At 38.8% G+C, this 16,538-nt stretch overlaps 1 protein-coding gene across 5 annotated transcripts in view; it reads right to left on the reverse strand.

The window, feature by feature from the left end:
* Positions 1-9,997, reverse strand: part of RFX3 (regulatory factor X3) — a 304,937-nt gene extending 294,940 nt beyond the window's left edge. For 2 of the 5 annotated variants that reach the window (XM_043486872.1, XM_043486873.1), the window contains exon 1: positions 9,356-9,997. Coding sequence is in view for 2 of the 5 variants with exons in the window: in XM_043486871.1 (XP_043342806.1) it covers positions 8,091-8,112 (22 nt within the window). In the remaining 3 variants the exon portion in view is untranslated. Of the gene's footprint in view, positions 1-8,090; positions 8,916-8,971; positions 9,056-9,355 lie in introns of those variants that run through there. The other 3 variants (XM_043486871.1, XM_043486874.1, XM_043486876.1) reach the window with 3 other exon arrangements.
* Between the last annotated feature and the right edge of the window lie 6,541 nt (positions 9,998-16,538).

The raw sequence follows: 16,538 nt of genomic DNA on the forward strand, positions 1-16,538 counted from the left end.
TCTAAGAAAGAGTGGATATACATATGGGTATAACTAACCAATCTTGCTATACTCTTGGAACTAACACTACATTGTAAGTCAACCATATTCCAATGAAGATTTTTTTTAAGTTATGAAAATGCATACTTCTTGACCAAAAGACATAATTTCTCTGCCAAAAAACCTGAATTTAAAAATGCATATCCAAGTATAAACAATATTCAGAAAGCAAAAAGCAACAATGATTGCCAATGCATCCCACAGCACAGCCCCAAAGCAGTCAAGAGGCCCTGGGAACTTACTCAGACTCCTTGACAGGATTTTAGCTCTTCTCAAAAGTAGCTGAATAGTATGAAGGGAAGAAAAAAGTCAAGGCTTTAGGAACTGGGGAAGAAATGTTGAAAAATGAGACCAACAGAAACTAAATTAATTTTTACCGCTTCTAATAAGAGTGAACAAAGCTTGCAGAGAGAGCTTATCTTCCATGCCCCCACTTTCCCTGTCAATTTGCCTATCCACAGAGTTGGGAGATCATGTCCTGTTTTAAACATCTCATTGGTGAGCAACAGGCAGGAGCCCCAACTGTCAGACACTTGTCTGGCACACAGACATAAAGGAGCTGGTTCGGCAGGAGCTCAAGCTGCAAGACTCGGCTTATTCCTGCGTGGGTGAGGATATCAGGGCACTTGGTCACAGCTCCCCTCAGGAGCCACTGAAAAAGTGGAAGCTTCTGAGACTGTGCCATAGACATGGCCATTATGGTAGACCCAGGCTCTGGGTTTTCTTTGCTGTTCTTATCAGAAGAAACAACGGGCAAGCAAAATGCCATCAGTAAAGGAAACACTGATTCCAGGCTCCATGTTATTGGCATGTTTCCCTTTTCCCCACACCAATCTCACCATGAAATCATAGATGATTAGCGCTGGAAAGGGCTTTAGAGATCACACAGCACTGCTGTTTCAGTTTAGAAATGGAGAAACTGAGACCTAGCAGGTTTAAGTGACTAGCTGAAGGTTTTTCACTTAGTGGCAGGCTGCATATCAGAACAGAAGCTTCTTTTCCTCCTCTTTACTGTTCTTTGGCTGGTGCTTGAAGACCTTTATTTCTCAGCCTAGTTCCCCTATCTTCTTCTTGCACATCACCTGTCAGTGTATCTGTCTCCTCTCTCCAACCAATGTACTTTCATTTTCATGCAAGCTGCCTCACTCTTAGCTCCTATTACCCCTTGACCATTTCTGCCTAAACAGGAAGACCTCTCATAATCTCAATCAGGTACTGTGAAGTCAAGGCAAGCAATACTGACTGGGTATTACAGCTTCTGACCGACTTCCCTGGTGGCTCAGCAGTAAAGAAATCCACCTGCAATGCAGGAGATACAGGTTCGATCTCTGGGTCAGAAAGATCCCTTGGAGAAGGAAATAGCAATCCATTCCAGTATTCTTGCCTGGGAAATCCCATGGACACAGGAGCCTGGCAGGCTACAGTTCATGAAGTCACAAAAGAGTCAGACAAGATTTAGTGACTAAACAACAACAAATTACAGCTTCTAATGAAAGCAGAGAAAGAAGAATACAGGAGTTAAAAGTCAGCAATGGGCAGGCACATGTGACTATGCAAAGAAGGTATTTTGGGACTAGACTAGAGATTCAACCAGGAGTGCTTAGCCAGAGGCCAGTACATAGCCGGGACTAGGAAGAAATACTTGTGGAGCATAATTATGCTCAGGCTACATCATTAGTGGAACAAAGATATGAATTTGTTCAAGAGGACAAAGTTTACAAAGATAATAGATGAATGAAACTGGTAAGAAAGATATATTATCTTGCCATCTAAGTCACATTTCCCAGCCTTTTTCCAAAAGTTCCCTTGAAAATGTATTAGATTCACTGGTGAAAGGAAGCAGAGACAGCTGAGCTGAGAGTCTACCTACTTTATAAGTTGGCATTAATTATCTATAAAAATAATGTAAAAGAGTCATATACTTAATTGAATACTTAACTGAACACTGAACAGGAGTGGAAGGATGGAAGTACGTAAGATGAGGGTGACAGGCAAAAAGCCTGTACAGTACATGATACTTGAGCAAAAATGATGACACACAGTATCAGGTAAATTTTCAAATGTAATGGACAAATCATATTTCCAATTTGAGAAAGATCAGGGCTATTTAGATCACTCCAAAATGAGAAAAACATTTCATTCTTAGTCAAAGTGCTTAGAAAAATAGAAACATAGCAAACTTAACTGAATAGTAACTTTAGATATAGCAGTCAACTAAAATGATTCTTTCAACATCTTTAATGCCCTAACAAAGGAAACCAAAGGTGTTATTTTTCCTCTATAATTTCATATTATATGTTTTACCAAATAACACTCTCGAGGTTACTTTATACCGCAACATTGAGGTTGGCAAACTCTTCTAAAATTACTTATTGTAAAGGTATATAAATGGTGACCTCACACACTTTTCTACTGTTGTTACAATAACAATTCTAAGCAGTGCATTATAAATGGGAATAACCCCTTGATGAACTCATCCTTATACAACTATCGTCATTATTATATACTAATGACTGCATTTTATATAAGTAGGGCTCAAAATGCTCTCAAATGAATTCACGTATAATAGATGTGAAAAGGAAAATATAAATTGGACAATGGGAAGTGTAAGAGTTTATGAAGTGTTACACCATTAATTCTCAGTCTGAAATCTCTAGACCAGAAAAGGTATCCAACATCAAAAGAATCCATTATAATAAGGCTGTAGAAAACTAAAACTAAAAGATAACTTTGGGCTAGCACTCTATTGTGTGTGCTCAGTCACTCACTCGGGTCTGACTCTTTGTAACCCCATGGACTTTAGCCCACCAGGCTCCTCTGTCCATGGTATTTTACAGGCAAGAATACTGGGATGGGTTGCCCTTTCCTCCTTCAAGGGGTATTCCCAACCCAGGGATCGAACCTGAGTCTCCAGCATCTCCGGCACTGGCAGGAAGACTCCTTACCACTGCATCAGCTGGGAAGCCCCAGCACCCTATTAATTCAGTGTAACAACAAGACTGGTTATTAAATGCTGATCCAAGCCTACGGTTGATCGCTTCGGTCTCTTTATTTTTAAAAGGAGGGAAAGGGAATAATTATTTAATATGTAGATCAGTGAGCAAAATCTTTCAAAACTTAGGACCCAATAGCATATTCAAAGAATTCTTAGATAGCAGAAATTTTAGACTGGGTATTTTCTCAGCATTCCATAAGAGCCAACATGTACTGAACATGTGTGTGCATGGATGCCTGCATGCTCAGTTGCCAAATCGTGTCCAACTCTTTGCATCCCCATGGACTGCAGCCCAACAGGATTCTCTGTCCATGGGATTTCCCAGGCAAGAATACTGGAGTGGGGTGCCATTTCCTCCTCCAGGGGATCCTCCTGACCCAGGGATCGAACCCACATCTCCTGTGTCTCCTGCACTGGCAGACAGGTTCTTTACCACCGAGCCCCTGGGCATATATTCTGTGTCTAGTACTGAGCAAAGCACATTACATGAATTAGCTCCTTTACTCGTCACAAAACTCTGTAAGGCAGGCTAAGACTGATCCATTTTTGAGATGAGAAAACTGAGGCCAAAGGAAAGGAAATAACCTGTCCAAGGTTCCATAGCTGATAAGATTATCTGAAATCTGCATCCAAAGCCTTGTGTTTTTAACCAATATATTTATCCTCAATCTATTTAAAAAACAAAACATACACCTATTTGATACTCTAACTACATTCCAACTTTTTAACTGATTTTTCATGAAATACGTCTTATAGTTTGATATGAAATATAAATCAAATATAAAGGTTCTGAAACAATGTCATAATACTTTAAATTTTCAGCAGCAAAAATTGGTTATGCCAATTTAATAATTTATTCATTAACCAATTCTGTTAATGAATTAGTAGGACCATATTTTTAAGGAGAAATTCCTAACCTATTTTAACAAGACTAATACTTTAAAATATTGTTATTCTCTATTGATGTTTTGGAGTCTCTGGCATTCCAACACATGAAATACTATGTCTTATAAAGGTACTTTAAAAAAAAATCACATTTTGCTGATTGTAATAAATGTGGAACTACAGTACACATAAATCCATCATCTGGAGAAAAGCTGACTTGATATAACCGTGCCTCTCTAAGCTTACTTGAGGAAAACACTGACAACTACTGCTTCAGTATTTACCTTACATGTATATGTACTACGGAAGAAGTAAAGTCAATGATGCAAGAACCCCAAAGACTGGATTCAAGTGTTCTCCTAAAAAACCTTGCTGAACAAATATTCAGATACATAAAGTAATACATGGTCGCTTCCAGTTTAGAAGCATAAGGCACAGAGTAAAGCAGAGAATCTAAAACTTTTCAGATAATAAAGCCAAGTTAAATATTCAAATCAGACTATTCTAACAACATGAAGTAGGGACCAAATTCTCCAGACAATTTCTATTCTTATTGCTGTTGACTTAGTTAGCCTGATAACTATTATTACAATTTATACTTTTGAAATGGCTTTTTTTTAGATTATATGATAAAAAGCACACCACTAATAATGCCATATATAAATGTTATAAAGACATACAGTATATTGATAGGTGCAACGATAACCAATTTACAGAGTACAAAGCTACACTGCCAAAATAGTATGATTCTCAAGTTAGCTAATTTTTTTAGATACAAATTAAAATATCTTCATAAGAAGATGATAAATGTATGTGCATATAGGACAAATGATGACATTCAGATGATACCAAAGATATCAATCTTGATACTGTTTTATGCTATGCTAATATATATTAGTTCAGAGAGGCAGGCTTTGATAAAAAAACTGCCAATTAAGACAGTATATTAAATTTAAACTCCAAAGAAATAAGGCTATTATATGCTTGAATGCATATGTAATTAAATTTTTTCTTTAAATAAAAGTTCTAATCAGATCACATTCTTTGTGATAATAATCTCTTGTTGCAAACAGCATAGCACCCTCTGGTGCATCTGTTGTAAGATGTATAAAATTTCCACCAAAAAAAGGATAGAATTCAAGTAAAAATGAACTTTAAGAATCAATAGGTTGATACTCTTTTATTTATTTCAGTACATATTTTTAAACATTAATGCTTAAAAACAATTTTCACTTAAAAAAGAGCACTAAAATCTTTATAGTAACAATCAAAGTAGGTCAGGAAAATGTTTTCACTTGATAATATTTAAAATAACCAACAAAACAACACCAGTTCTCAACACTTAATATTTAAATTAAAATAATGCTGCCAAAAAAACATTCAAGTATGGGACAGCAAAAGTTAACTTTGTTACCTAATTTCACTTTATTCAAATCTGCCCTGGCTTTTTGCTTCAGATAAACTGACTGTGTGAAGTGCTCCTGAGTATTTTTTCTGGATTCAAATGGAATTTATCACTGTTTAAAAGAATTTGAAGTGTTTTCTGAAAGGACCTGCAGCTTACACAGCTCAAAATCAGAATAATACTCAAAAATAAAAGTTATGTTAGTTAAATTAGGAATCTTAATTTGAAAAGTTCAAAACCTTACTTTAAAAAGAAAAATAACTCTTCCTAGGAAAATAATTAACTCCAAAAGTATATTTTACTAAGAACAAAAGCAAAGGATGCCACCTGCTTTAGACAGCTCGTTTGTGAACCACTGGAAGTCCCAACACAATGCACTAGAAATGAAAGTGACACCTGTTTAAAAGAGCCATCTGTCCCTAACAAAGCTAGATTTAGTTAAATCCATTTAATCTTAGATTTCCAAAATATGGGAACACTATGCACCTGTGAACAGAGAGGAATTTAAAATCTGTTTTCCAACAGCCACTGGGATTCTATACCAAAGAGTAAAGACAAATATTTCCATTAGGGAAACTAAGTTGTTTATTTTTAAAGTAACTAGATGTAGAGGATTTTCAGGCTAATGCTCAGCATAAAAACAAAGCAAGCAAGCAAAAAAAAAAACAAAAAAACAAAAAACCTAGCACATTTTCCTAATGTAAAGGTTTATGTCTTTGAAGACTGTAATTTGAAGAGCTTTGTTTGGTATTCTCATTTCTTGTAACATACTCACTAGAGGTACCAAAAAAAAAAAAAAAAGTAACATTCTTACTACACCTTTCAGAAAAGTTTTTTTAAACTCTTCCTACATATCTGATACTCTATCTTCTCTTTTAAATACACACACACATACTTACTAAAAACTCTGAGATGTAAAATCAAACTCCACCCACTGATTTCTTCAGTTGACAGTTTAGAGAGTACATAAAACATCAACCTTCTGAAGGACAATGAAACATGTTATCAAACTGTAACATGTATCACTTAAATAAAAGATTAAATCTTTGATTCAAAATTCATGTTTTAATTCCTATTTTTTAATAGCAATACCTTTAACCATTAAATGCTTCTATAAAAAATATTGTTTAGGGTTAACATATATTAAATTCATAAACTCTAAGTTTTTTGCATATCCTAAACTTATTAACTATAAACCTCTTGAGTACAAGAGTATTTGAATATGGAGGAATAATATACTATTTTTAAAATTAGCATAATCATCCCATATAATGAAAACACTGTAGAATGATGCATTTGAGAAGTGTAGTTTAGTTTACTGTTATACACTTAAATATATTACAGAAATATGCCTATACCATTTAATGCAATAGGCACAATAATATAAAAAGGCTGAGACAGACATTATGACATATAATGAATCACAAATATTCAGCTATTCAAAATAAGTTACAAGTAACTCCTATTTAATAATTTTAGCTTTAAAGTTTGGACACTTCAGTGTTTTTTTTTTAGTCTAATAGAAACACAAAAGAATACCAACACATAATATAGTCTCTCCTAGGAAAAACATCACAGGAAAAAAAAATTTAAGTGTTACCACTATTTATCGGTATGTTAAATTTAAAAATTTATCCTTTGTTAGTATTTCTGGCTATTATTTACTTGATCCATATGAATAACGTTGACACACCTGAGTTCAAGGCATCTCTAGCAGCAACTTTTATATCACATATGTGCTTTTAATAACGGATAAGTAATAGAATTCAAATTAAGTTCTGCTCTCAAAACACCTCATGAATGAAAATCTAACTTAGAGAAAACCTGAGATAGTCGTAATGAGTGAAATACCTCAAAAAAGTTCTTGGACACTGCTAATAAAAACATTAAACTATAAAATTATAGCATATAATCTACTCGACTGAAAATGTATTATGTAAATGGCATAAAGTCTGAAACTGTCTCAAGACAGTAAAACTCCTATTAACTTCAGTTTATAAGGACCCAGGAACTTCACCATCCAAAAGTGTTCAGGCATTTGACACTCACCTGAACAGAAAAAAAATACAGGTTAGTATTAGAAATTTGCATGAAACCTAGGTTGGGGAGGGGGCGACAAATATAAAGAAATTTGAGTGCTCTGAGAAAGTCTTCGTTCAGAACCAACATCATCTTCATTTAAAATACCAACCACAAGGAAATTAATTTTAAAAAAGAAAAGTTTTTAAACCTTAACTCTTATTTTACAAAGTATTAGCCTTAAATTGCATTACAATTACCCAACCTGCTCATGGACAATCTCAAGAATAATTAATACTGTCACATTATCCATGGTCTGTTCTGCCGGGCAAATCAATATATGGTTTGCTGTTAGAAAAAAAGACTAAGTAAGTATTTAAAAATTCCAATTTGGAAACTTCAGTATGTGCAAATAAAATAGTACATTACATTTGTTTTAGCACACACTATCAAACTCTTTACTCATGATCTAATAATTAAACATTGCGCTGAAAAATGAACAAATTTACAGGATCTCTGAAACTGGGTTACCTGTATCTAAGAGCCTATAACTTGAGGACTGACAAATATTCAAATGTACGGAGAAAAATAGAATTTTGAAGGAAAGACCTAAAAAAGAAAAAGTTCTCTCTCTTCAGCAGGTTTAAGTCACTGTCCAAAGAAAACCAAAAAACTAATATTAAAAAGACTGTTAAGTACACACATGCCTAGATCTTAACAACCACAAAGAAAGTGAAATATACACACGTTTCAAGTTGAGAAGCTTCATACATTCTTTATGAACAACTTGACTTCAATTTCAACTCTCAAAGGAAAACGAACAGAGAAGATGAAGGAAAAAAAGAAAAAGAAACTCTTTAGAAGTACCATAACTGTCGCAAATAACACTGTAAACAGTTCTCACAAAGCTTCCTTCTGTCCTTTCCCTGTGTGTAACACACACAGTCTCATAACCACAATGAAAATCGTTAACACTCCACTGTGGGGACGGAGGTTCATCAAAGTGAAATGGAACCTCACTAGTACCCCTCCCATCTCCACATGAAGGGATAAAGCACTGTCAATAACTACTAACCAAGTATCACAGATGCCCTGCATCCGGTTTAAATCTCACACTCACACACACACACACACCAAGAGAGAAAGAGAGAGGAGAGAGACTTTAAAAAAAAAAAGATCTTCCCAGTGCAGCAAAGAACCCAGCCAAGAAGCCCCTGGCTCCAGTGTGTGTGCAAGGGGTGTGGGGGTAAAAGAAAGGGGGTAGGGAAGAGTGCTGAAAGGATATAAAGACTGTTTGCAGCACAAAGAAAACACAGTTTTAAAAGAAAAAAGAAAACCGTGCAGCTGATGATGATGGTAAAAGAGCAGCTCATTTAGCACAAGGCAAAGAGGGGCAAAAATGAAGGGAATAGGCGGTGAGAAAAGTTCACCGTTGTATAAGGATAAAAACAACAAAACCCGTAACAAGGCCCCACAAGTGAACAACAACAACAAAACACCACCTCTTGGGTCCCCCCTTGCACACTGTTGTCTATTTCGGTTTTGGAAGAAGCAGGAACCAAGCAGCTTTGTAAAACAAGAAAATTAAAGAAAGAAAGGGGGGTGGGGGGGAATCCTTCTCTCTTCACCTGGCCCTCCTCCTCAGCCCCAGACCTAGGGGAGAGCTCCACCGTCCGCAGCGCAGAACTGTGGCTCCCTCTCCCGCTCCGCTCGCAGCCCCCCGAGCTCCCGCTCCATCCCTGAAGCGCGGCCGCGGAGGGCCAGGGCCGGCGGGCGGGCGGCGCGGCGCCCACACCCCCGACCCAGCCGCGGCGCGCACGGTCCATTGTAAACAAGCCCGGGGGACCGAGCCCCTCGGCAGCGGCGCCGCAGCTGCAGCCCCGGTGTCAGAAGTGAGACCCCCGCACAGCCACACTCGGCTCGCACACGCACGGACACACACACGCACGGACACAAGCGTTCACACGCATCCACACGCTCCCACACACATGTAGAGACCGAAGAATATTCACCTTGGCTGTGGATTATTGTGGTGTTGTTGGTGGGTGATGGAGATGGTGGTGGTGGGGAGGAGGAAGAGGAGGAGGAGGAGGAGGAGGAGGAGAGGAGTAGTTGTTGTTGATGGGTAACAGTCGCCAGGACTACGGTGACTATGGCGCTTGATTCACAAGGCAACGGTTGCTATAACTCACAAAAGAGAGAGAGAGGGAGAAGAGAGAGGGAGCGAGAGGGAGAGGGAGACACTCGCACGGGGAGGGGTGGGGGAGGGAAGAGAGGAGGAGGCGGGCCGGCAAGCAGCCGGAAGGGGCGGGCTCAGTTCCGTGACGGACAACCCCCGAACCGAGTTATCGGGGGGGAGTGAGGGCAGGTTTCCGAGCAAGAATTCCAAAGAGATGCGCTAGGTTTGGCAGGGGCTGAAGTTACCCCCAGAGTCTCCTCGGAGGTACGGTACTACACGCCCTGGCAAGGCTGGAGGACGAATTTAGGGCCGTGGCGCGAGGGATATTTTCTGTGAAACGAGAGCTACCAGTCGCAGCAGCCTGCATTGTGCCAAGAAGCCTCAGAGCGGGAAACGGTAACGGCTAACCCAGGAGAGGGGCTGTTGAGGACGATTCCAGACACCTTGTGAGACAACCAGCTACAGCTGGGGAAGAATCCTCTTTGGAGAGAGAGACCCCGCCCCCATGTAAACATCATTTCCGGGGCGGGGCGGGCGTAGACTCCCGGATGTGCCGCTGCTCGCTCGCTCTCTTTTTTTCCCCTCACTTTTTCGTTAGCCACCCCTCCCGTTTCTGAGGCGCCGACTGTATTCCCGGTAGCCAGGCGCCTGCTGACTTCTAGCATACCGGGGCGGTGGGGAACGCGCTGGATTGGAGGGTCCACGCCGCCCTCGCTCTCCTGCTTTCCGCATTCCGGCCCGCTCCCTCCTCCCGAGGCCACGACTCGGAGGAGCGCGGGCGGCGGGGTGTGAGCTAGCTGCCTCCGCCGCCATTTTAGAGCGGGCGAACGCGGGGCGCGCGTGGGCTGCGCGCCGGCCTCCCGCCTTCCAGCCGCGGCGTGGCGCGCACCGGGAAGGTCCAAGCTCTTCCGGCCCTCAGGAGCGAAGAGGCGAGGTCTTGACTCCCTCCCTACCTACAGGGCGGGGAGTAAGCGCTACTGAGGAACAAGAAATCGGTTTCTCCCGGAACGCGAAAACGCATGGCGGCCCCCCTCCGGGAAAGGCGTTGGGAGGTGGGGTAACCTAGTCTGTTCCTAGAGCCCCGTTATCTTCAGCCCTCTTAAGTGCTCGTCCCTCTTTGAAGCTGACCAAACCAGGATTTGAGCTCAACCCCGTGTCTTACTACTTGCCTCGTCCCGCTCGCCGGTTCCCTAACAACCTGCTGTACTGAGGGTCTTGCTCCTTCCGGGTGTTTTGAGATAGACGAATGGCTTCCCTTGGTGATGGATATTGTTAGCACACAACTGTCTCGAACCCCCATTGGTATCGAATTAGCCTCTAACGCCACAGGGTTCAAACATATTCCCCCAATTCCCAGCAGACAAGAATCCTGCAGAAATATGCCTTCAGGCCCTGCCAATACACACCAAACTAACACAGGCAGCTAAGCTGCTTATCCAGGACAATAACTTGGATATTAGAGCATTAGGAAGTCAGTTCTAGAGGCTTAATTTTTGCACCTGCAGGATGAGGGTTTGGCGCTTGCTAAAATAACAGCTACCGTTTCCGAAGTTTTATTCTGCTCCAGACGTTGTGCTTAGTGTTTTACATGCATTATCTCATTTAATCCTCACAACACCACTATCAGGTACATAATACTCACTTTGGAGAAGGTACAGTCTTAACTGAAAGTCAGTGGTTTTATTTAACAGTTTTGCACCATGGATAAGCGTATTTTACGAATCAGCTGAACAATAGATTCAAGAAAGTAATGTTGCCTTTGGTAATCTCATAATGAGTTACAGAGTTTCTTATAATGTGTTACAATGTAATAGTGAACAGGGTTGAGCACAGTGCTAAAACGGAAAGGTTCATGACCCACTGTGGTAGGAGGCCCTTCCAATCTGAGACATGACACGGTGACCAACAGCAGTTAAACTCTTCAGATTTAGAATAATAGTTTCGACGTACACGTAGGAAATAAAGTATGCATTCCAGCTATATGAAAACTGTAGTCATTATGAATATTCATTTCATTACATTTACAGCTAAAGTCTCTCTATTTCTGTAATTGTGAGCGTGGCTGTTTGCTCACACTACACAGCTCTGAATAGCTTTTTTAGTTCTATTATAGTTTGCCCATCCCTTCCCTCACTGTCAGCTGTTGCTTCTTACTGCTGTTAGCATAATTTCATTATCCTCCCCACTCTATTAATTTACTGATTATAATCTGCAGACAAGAAAACCACATAATAAAGCAAACTATCTCAAGAGTACTTTGAGGAACACTGCTGACCTTTGTGTGAGGACTTTGCAACATCAGTTTTAAGCTGCTTAAGAGTTTTTTTGTTTGTTTGTTTGTTTTTACCTACATCCTCATTTGGCCTTTTCCTGAGTTACAGATAAATATTTTAAGTGAGTTCTTTTAAAGTTAGGATTTAGAATATTTCTCCCTGTTTTAGAATAATTGATAGTATTAGTTCTAATCATAGTGAGATTACTATAGTATGAATTTTTCAATGTTACCACCAGACAACCAATTCAAGCTATAGATTTGGAAACATGCTGGATTATAAATGCATGTTTTGTATTGTAACAGTTATGAAAGGTCAGAAATCCCTTTGCCTATATTCATTTCTCTGTTGTGGTCACTTATAAGCTTATATAGCTACATGTTTCGGAGAAGGCAATGGCACCCCACTCGAGTACTCTTGCCTGGAAAATCCCACGGACGGAGGAACCTGGAAGGCTGCAGTCCATCCCGTGGCTAAGAGTCGGACACAACTGAGCACCTTCACTTTCACTTCTCACTTTCATGCATTGGAGAAGGAAATGGCAACCCACTCCAGAGTTCTTGCCTGGAGAATCCCAGGGACGGGGGAGCCTGGAGGGCTGCCGTCTGTGGGGTCGCACAGAGTCGGACATGACTGAAGTGACTTAGCAGCAGCAGCTACATCTTTACATATGTTACACATATATAAAATAATAACACATAAAATAATTTGTTACACCACAGAAAATACCCAGCCATGTGTCTAACTTTTATCACCTGTTACATACACACTGGGCTGAAAAAGTACCTAACCAAAAAATACTTTACATTCTTTGACAAATTCAATAAACTGCCAATGTAGTAGTTATTTGTTGAGTATCAAAAATGGACTAGATATGATTCTTGTCTGTAAAATGTGCAAAGTCAATATCAGTGAATTTAAAATGCTGTGTCCTTAGATCTTGGATTGTTTTTGCTCTCAGCTTGGAGTGAATGGCAGAGACATCAATGAAACACATTTGTATCTGAACCTCTTGAAAAATAGGAAGCCCTGATTATGTGTGGATTATATACTTTATAAATTACTTTAGTACATTCTCAAGGGTAAATTTCCTCTTCAATATTATCTGTTAGGTTATTTCCTACTATTGATATCTACTGCATAGTCAAGAACTAATAAGTTACTTCAACATTAATGCTTATAAAAGGAAAAACTGCATACAAAAGACAAAATACTGATAATATGATAGATTTACTCCCCAAAAATTGTATATATGAGAGTTTTAAAAATTAATGGATTGGTCTGTGGCAGCTTACCAGTGAATCTGTGGTGAATCCTTTCATAAAGCAGAAATCACACCTGTTTAAAATGTTTTCACTTTATTATAATATCTGATTTTCTTCAATTGAGAGACACTTATAGTCTTAGTTCTCTTAGGGAACTAAGGGAAATGAATGGTTTCATTTCAACCAGTTATTTATTGAGTATTTATGATATGCGTATGGACTTCCCTGGTGGCTCAGGCCGTAAAGCGTCTGCCTACAATGTGAGAGACCTGGGTTCGATCCCTGGGTCAGGAAGAGCCCCTGGAGAAGGAAATGGCAACCCACTCCAGTATTCTTGCCTGGAAAATCCCATGGACAGAGGAGCCCGGTAGGCTAAAGGCCATGCAGTCGCAAAGAGTCAGACTCAACTTCACTTTCACTTTCTTATGATATGCATAACACTGAGAATTAAACTACTGGATTACTAGTTGCCTTTACTAGATCTTAAGTTCTGTGGATATATAATAATAATCAATAATGATATCAGGTGATAGAGGCCAAAACTAGAGTAGATAGAGTAATTCAAAAGTATATAATTTGTCATTTTTCTCTGGAGCACTCCTAACTCTACCCGTTTCCACCCAAAGTATATTTTGGTTTTGAAAATACTGCATTAATTTTTTCTGGTAGATTTGTCGTTCTAACTGTATTTTTAGGTCATACAAACCAACTGTTAACTCAGCAGTCCTGAGATATGTCTGTTCTTATATATAATCTGGAATTAAATTTTCAGCCAAGTAAAGATGTGTAAAGATGTAAAGACATGGGTTCAGTCCCTGGGTTAGGAAGATCCCCTGTAGGAGGGCATGGCAACCCATTCCAGTATCATTGCCTGGAGAATCCCATGGACATTATTGCCTGGAGAACCCCATGGACAGAGGAGCCTGGCTGGTTACAGTCTATAGGGTTGCCAAGAGTCAGACAAGACTGAAGCAACTTAGCGCGCGTACACACACACACACATTCATTTGTTAAAAAAAAAAAAAATTACCTGAGCAACAGAAGATAATAGAATTTCATAAGTTGATTGTCTTTTTCAAGATCAAAGTGTCTTTTGATATACACATGTAGCTTTTTTCACTTTAATTAATGCAGAATCTTATGTAGTATTTGCAGCATTAAAACCAAATAATTGGAAACAACCTAAATAGCATTCAGTAGGAAGATGGGAAAACAAATTGTGATACATTTATGCAATGGAATACTACTGGGCAATTAAAAGGAACTGACTACTGATACACATGGGTACATCTCAAACATGTTTAAGGAAAGAAGCCAGGTACAAAGAGTATATACTGTATGAAACCATTTAGGTAAAGTCCAAAAACAGGATAAATTAGATATTTAGTGTTTCCCTATGATGCCAGTAAAAGGAGGAATTACTGGAAAGGAGTTTCAGGGAACTATCTTGTGTGATGGAAATGTTCAGCGCTGTCCAACATGTAGCCACTAGCTAAAAATTAAAATCTAATTGTAAACAAAAATGAAATGAAACTTAAAATCAGTTCTGTAGTTACAGTAGCTATATTTTAAGTGCTCCTTAGCCACATAGGGCTAGTGGCTACCAAATGGGACAGTACAAATACAGACCATTCCTATTGTTGCAGATGTTCTAATAGAAAGTGCTGTTCTAGGTCTTGTTTTAGGTAGTAAAGCATTTTACAATTGTCAAAATTGTAATACAATGCATATTATATCATATATGCAGAATGTCAATAATACTTGCTCCCAGAAAACACTAACAGAAATATTTATTGCTGTATTACATACCTAATTAACCACTTTTCCCTTAATATTTTTATTCAACACTACCTAAATAACAGCTAGTAAAATTACCCTTGACAAATTTGCAAAACTGTTTAAGTGTAGCTCAACAGTAGATGATGTTGGTTTGCTAAAGAAGTAAGTTATGCCACTTTATAATCTTGCATACAACTAGAAACCAAACAAATTGCTTTTGAAGGCTTAAAGTCAAGTCTAAGTGATTAAGGAGGATTTTTTTCTTTCTATTTTCCCTATTGGAATCACAATAGCTTAAACATGGTGGAGATCATATAACCTTCTTCTGAGGTAACACAGAAGTACTTCAGAGATTTTGGTACTAACTTTATGACCCGGTAGAGAAAATGATGTAAACTCTCTAGGTGACAATAAAGACTCAGGGCCTTTGGAGGTAGAAGGAAATGTTTGTAAACAGATTAAAAGACTTGAATGATCTCAATTCTAAATTCTAAATTTCATGGATTTTCAGAAGTGGCACACCAGATGAATTGATTCAAAATGCTAAAAACATATGTACATGTAACACTTTTCTGAAATCAGGAGATAATTTTGGTGTAGTAAATACTATAAAGTTAACAGGTATTTTACTAGCACTTATTAAGAATATTGTGAACCCCAAGTAGATTTTTACAAGATACAGAGCTTGAACTGAATTAGAGATTAATTATTATAACTTATTCAGCAATTAATGTCTGTAGTATATGATGAAAAGTATTTTTAATGATTATTATCAATTATTATCAAAAACCATTTATCAGAAATGATTTTATTGATTCAAAGTCTTTAACTGCTAAAGACATTCTTAAGTTGGCTCTTTCCTGTTACTTACCCCAACCCCCCACACCCTTTAATGTAATTGTAGCTGCTGGTGCTGCTAAGTCGCTTCAGTCGTGTTCGACTCTGTGCGACCCCATAGACGGCAGCCCACTAGGCTCCCCCATCCCTGGGATTCTCCAAGCAAGAACATTGGAGTGGGTTGCCATTTCCTTCTCCAATGCATGAAAGTGAAAAGTGAAAGTGAAGTCACTCAGTCGTGTCCGACTCTTAGCGACCCCATGGACTGCAGCCTACCAGGCTCCTCCGTCCATGGGATTTTCCAGGCAAGAGTAGTGGAGTGGGTTGCCATTGCCTTCTCTGAATGTAATGTAGAATGTGGGGGAAAAAAACTCCCGTTTCTGTAGGGCCATTATTCCTATGTTAAGTGCACTAAAAGTATCTTCCCACTGGTATATGTCATACATCTCACCCTCCTCACCCCCAATATTACAATTCATTATAAGGCCTACCTTTAACTTGTTTTTGAATACTTACATCAACTGTTAAAACATATGACTGAACTTTTTTTCACTCATTTTTTACCAACTTGCCTCAGCCACTAATAAGAAAGAAAAATCACTGAATCAAATTACATGATTTGTCTCTTGATACCTTTTTGTTTGTTTTGAAAAGAGGGAATTTATGTGTGTGGAATATTTTCCAAAATTTTTGCTTTGTTTACTAATATTTTTCTTTTGAGGGACAAGGAATGTAAAAAATACATATTGTAGTGTGAAACATTTAAAACACGTTCCTCCAAACACTGTTTGAAACTTTACCTATGACTTTCTTTCAGAAAAAGAGATTAAGGTCATTTTTAAGACTTTCATAGATCTGGTTT

Source organism: Cervus canadensis, chromosome 14, assembly GCF_019320065.1.
Source record: "Cervus canadensis isolate Bull #8, Minnesota chromosome 14, ASM1932006v1, whole genome shotgun sequence".
Lineage (NCBI taxonomy): Eukaryota > Metazoa > Chordata > Mammalia > Artiodactyla > Cervidae > Cervus > Cervus canadensis.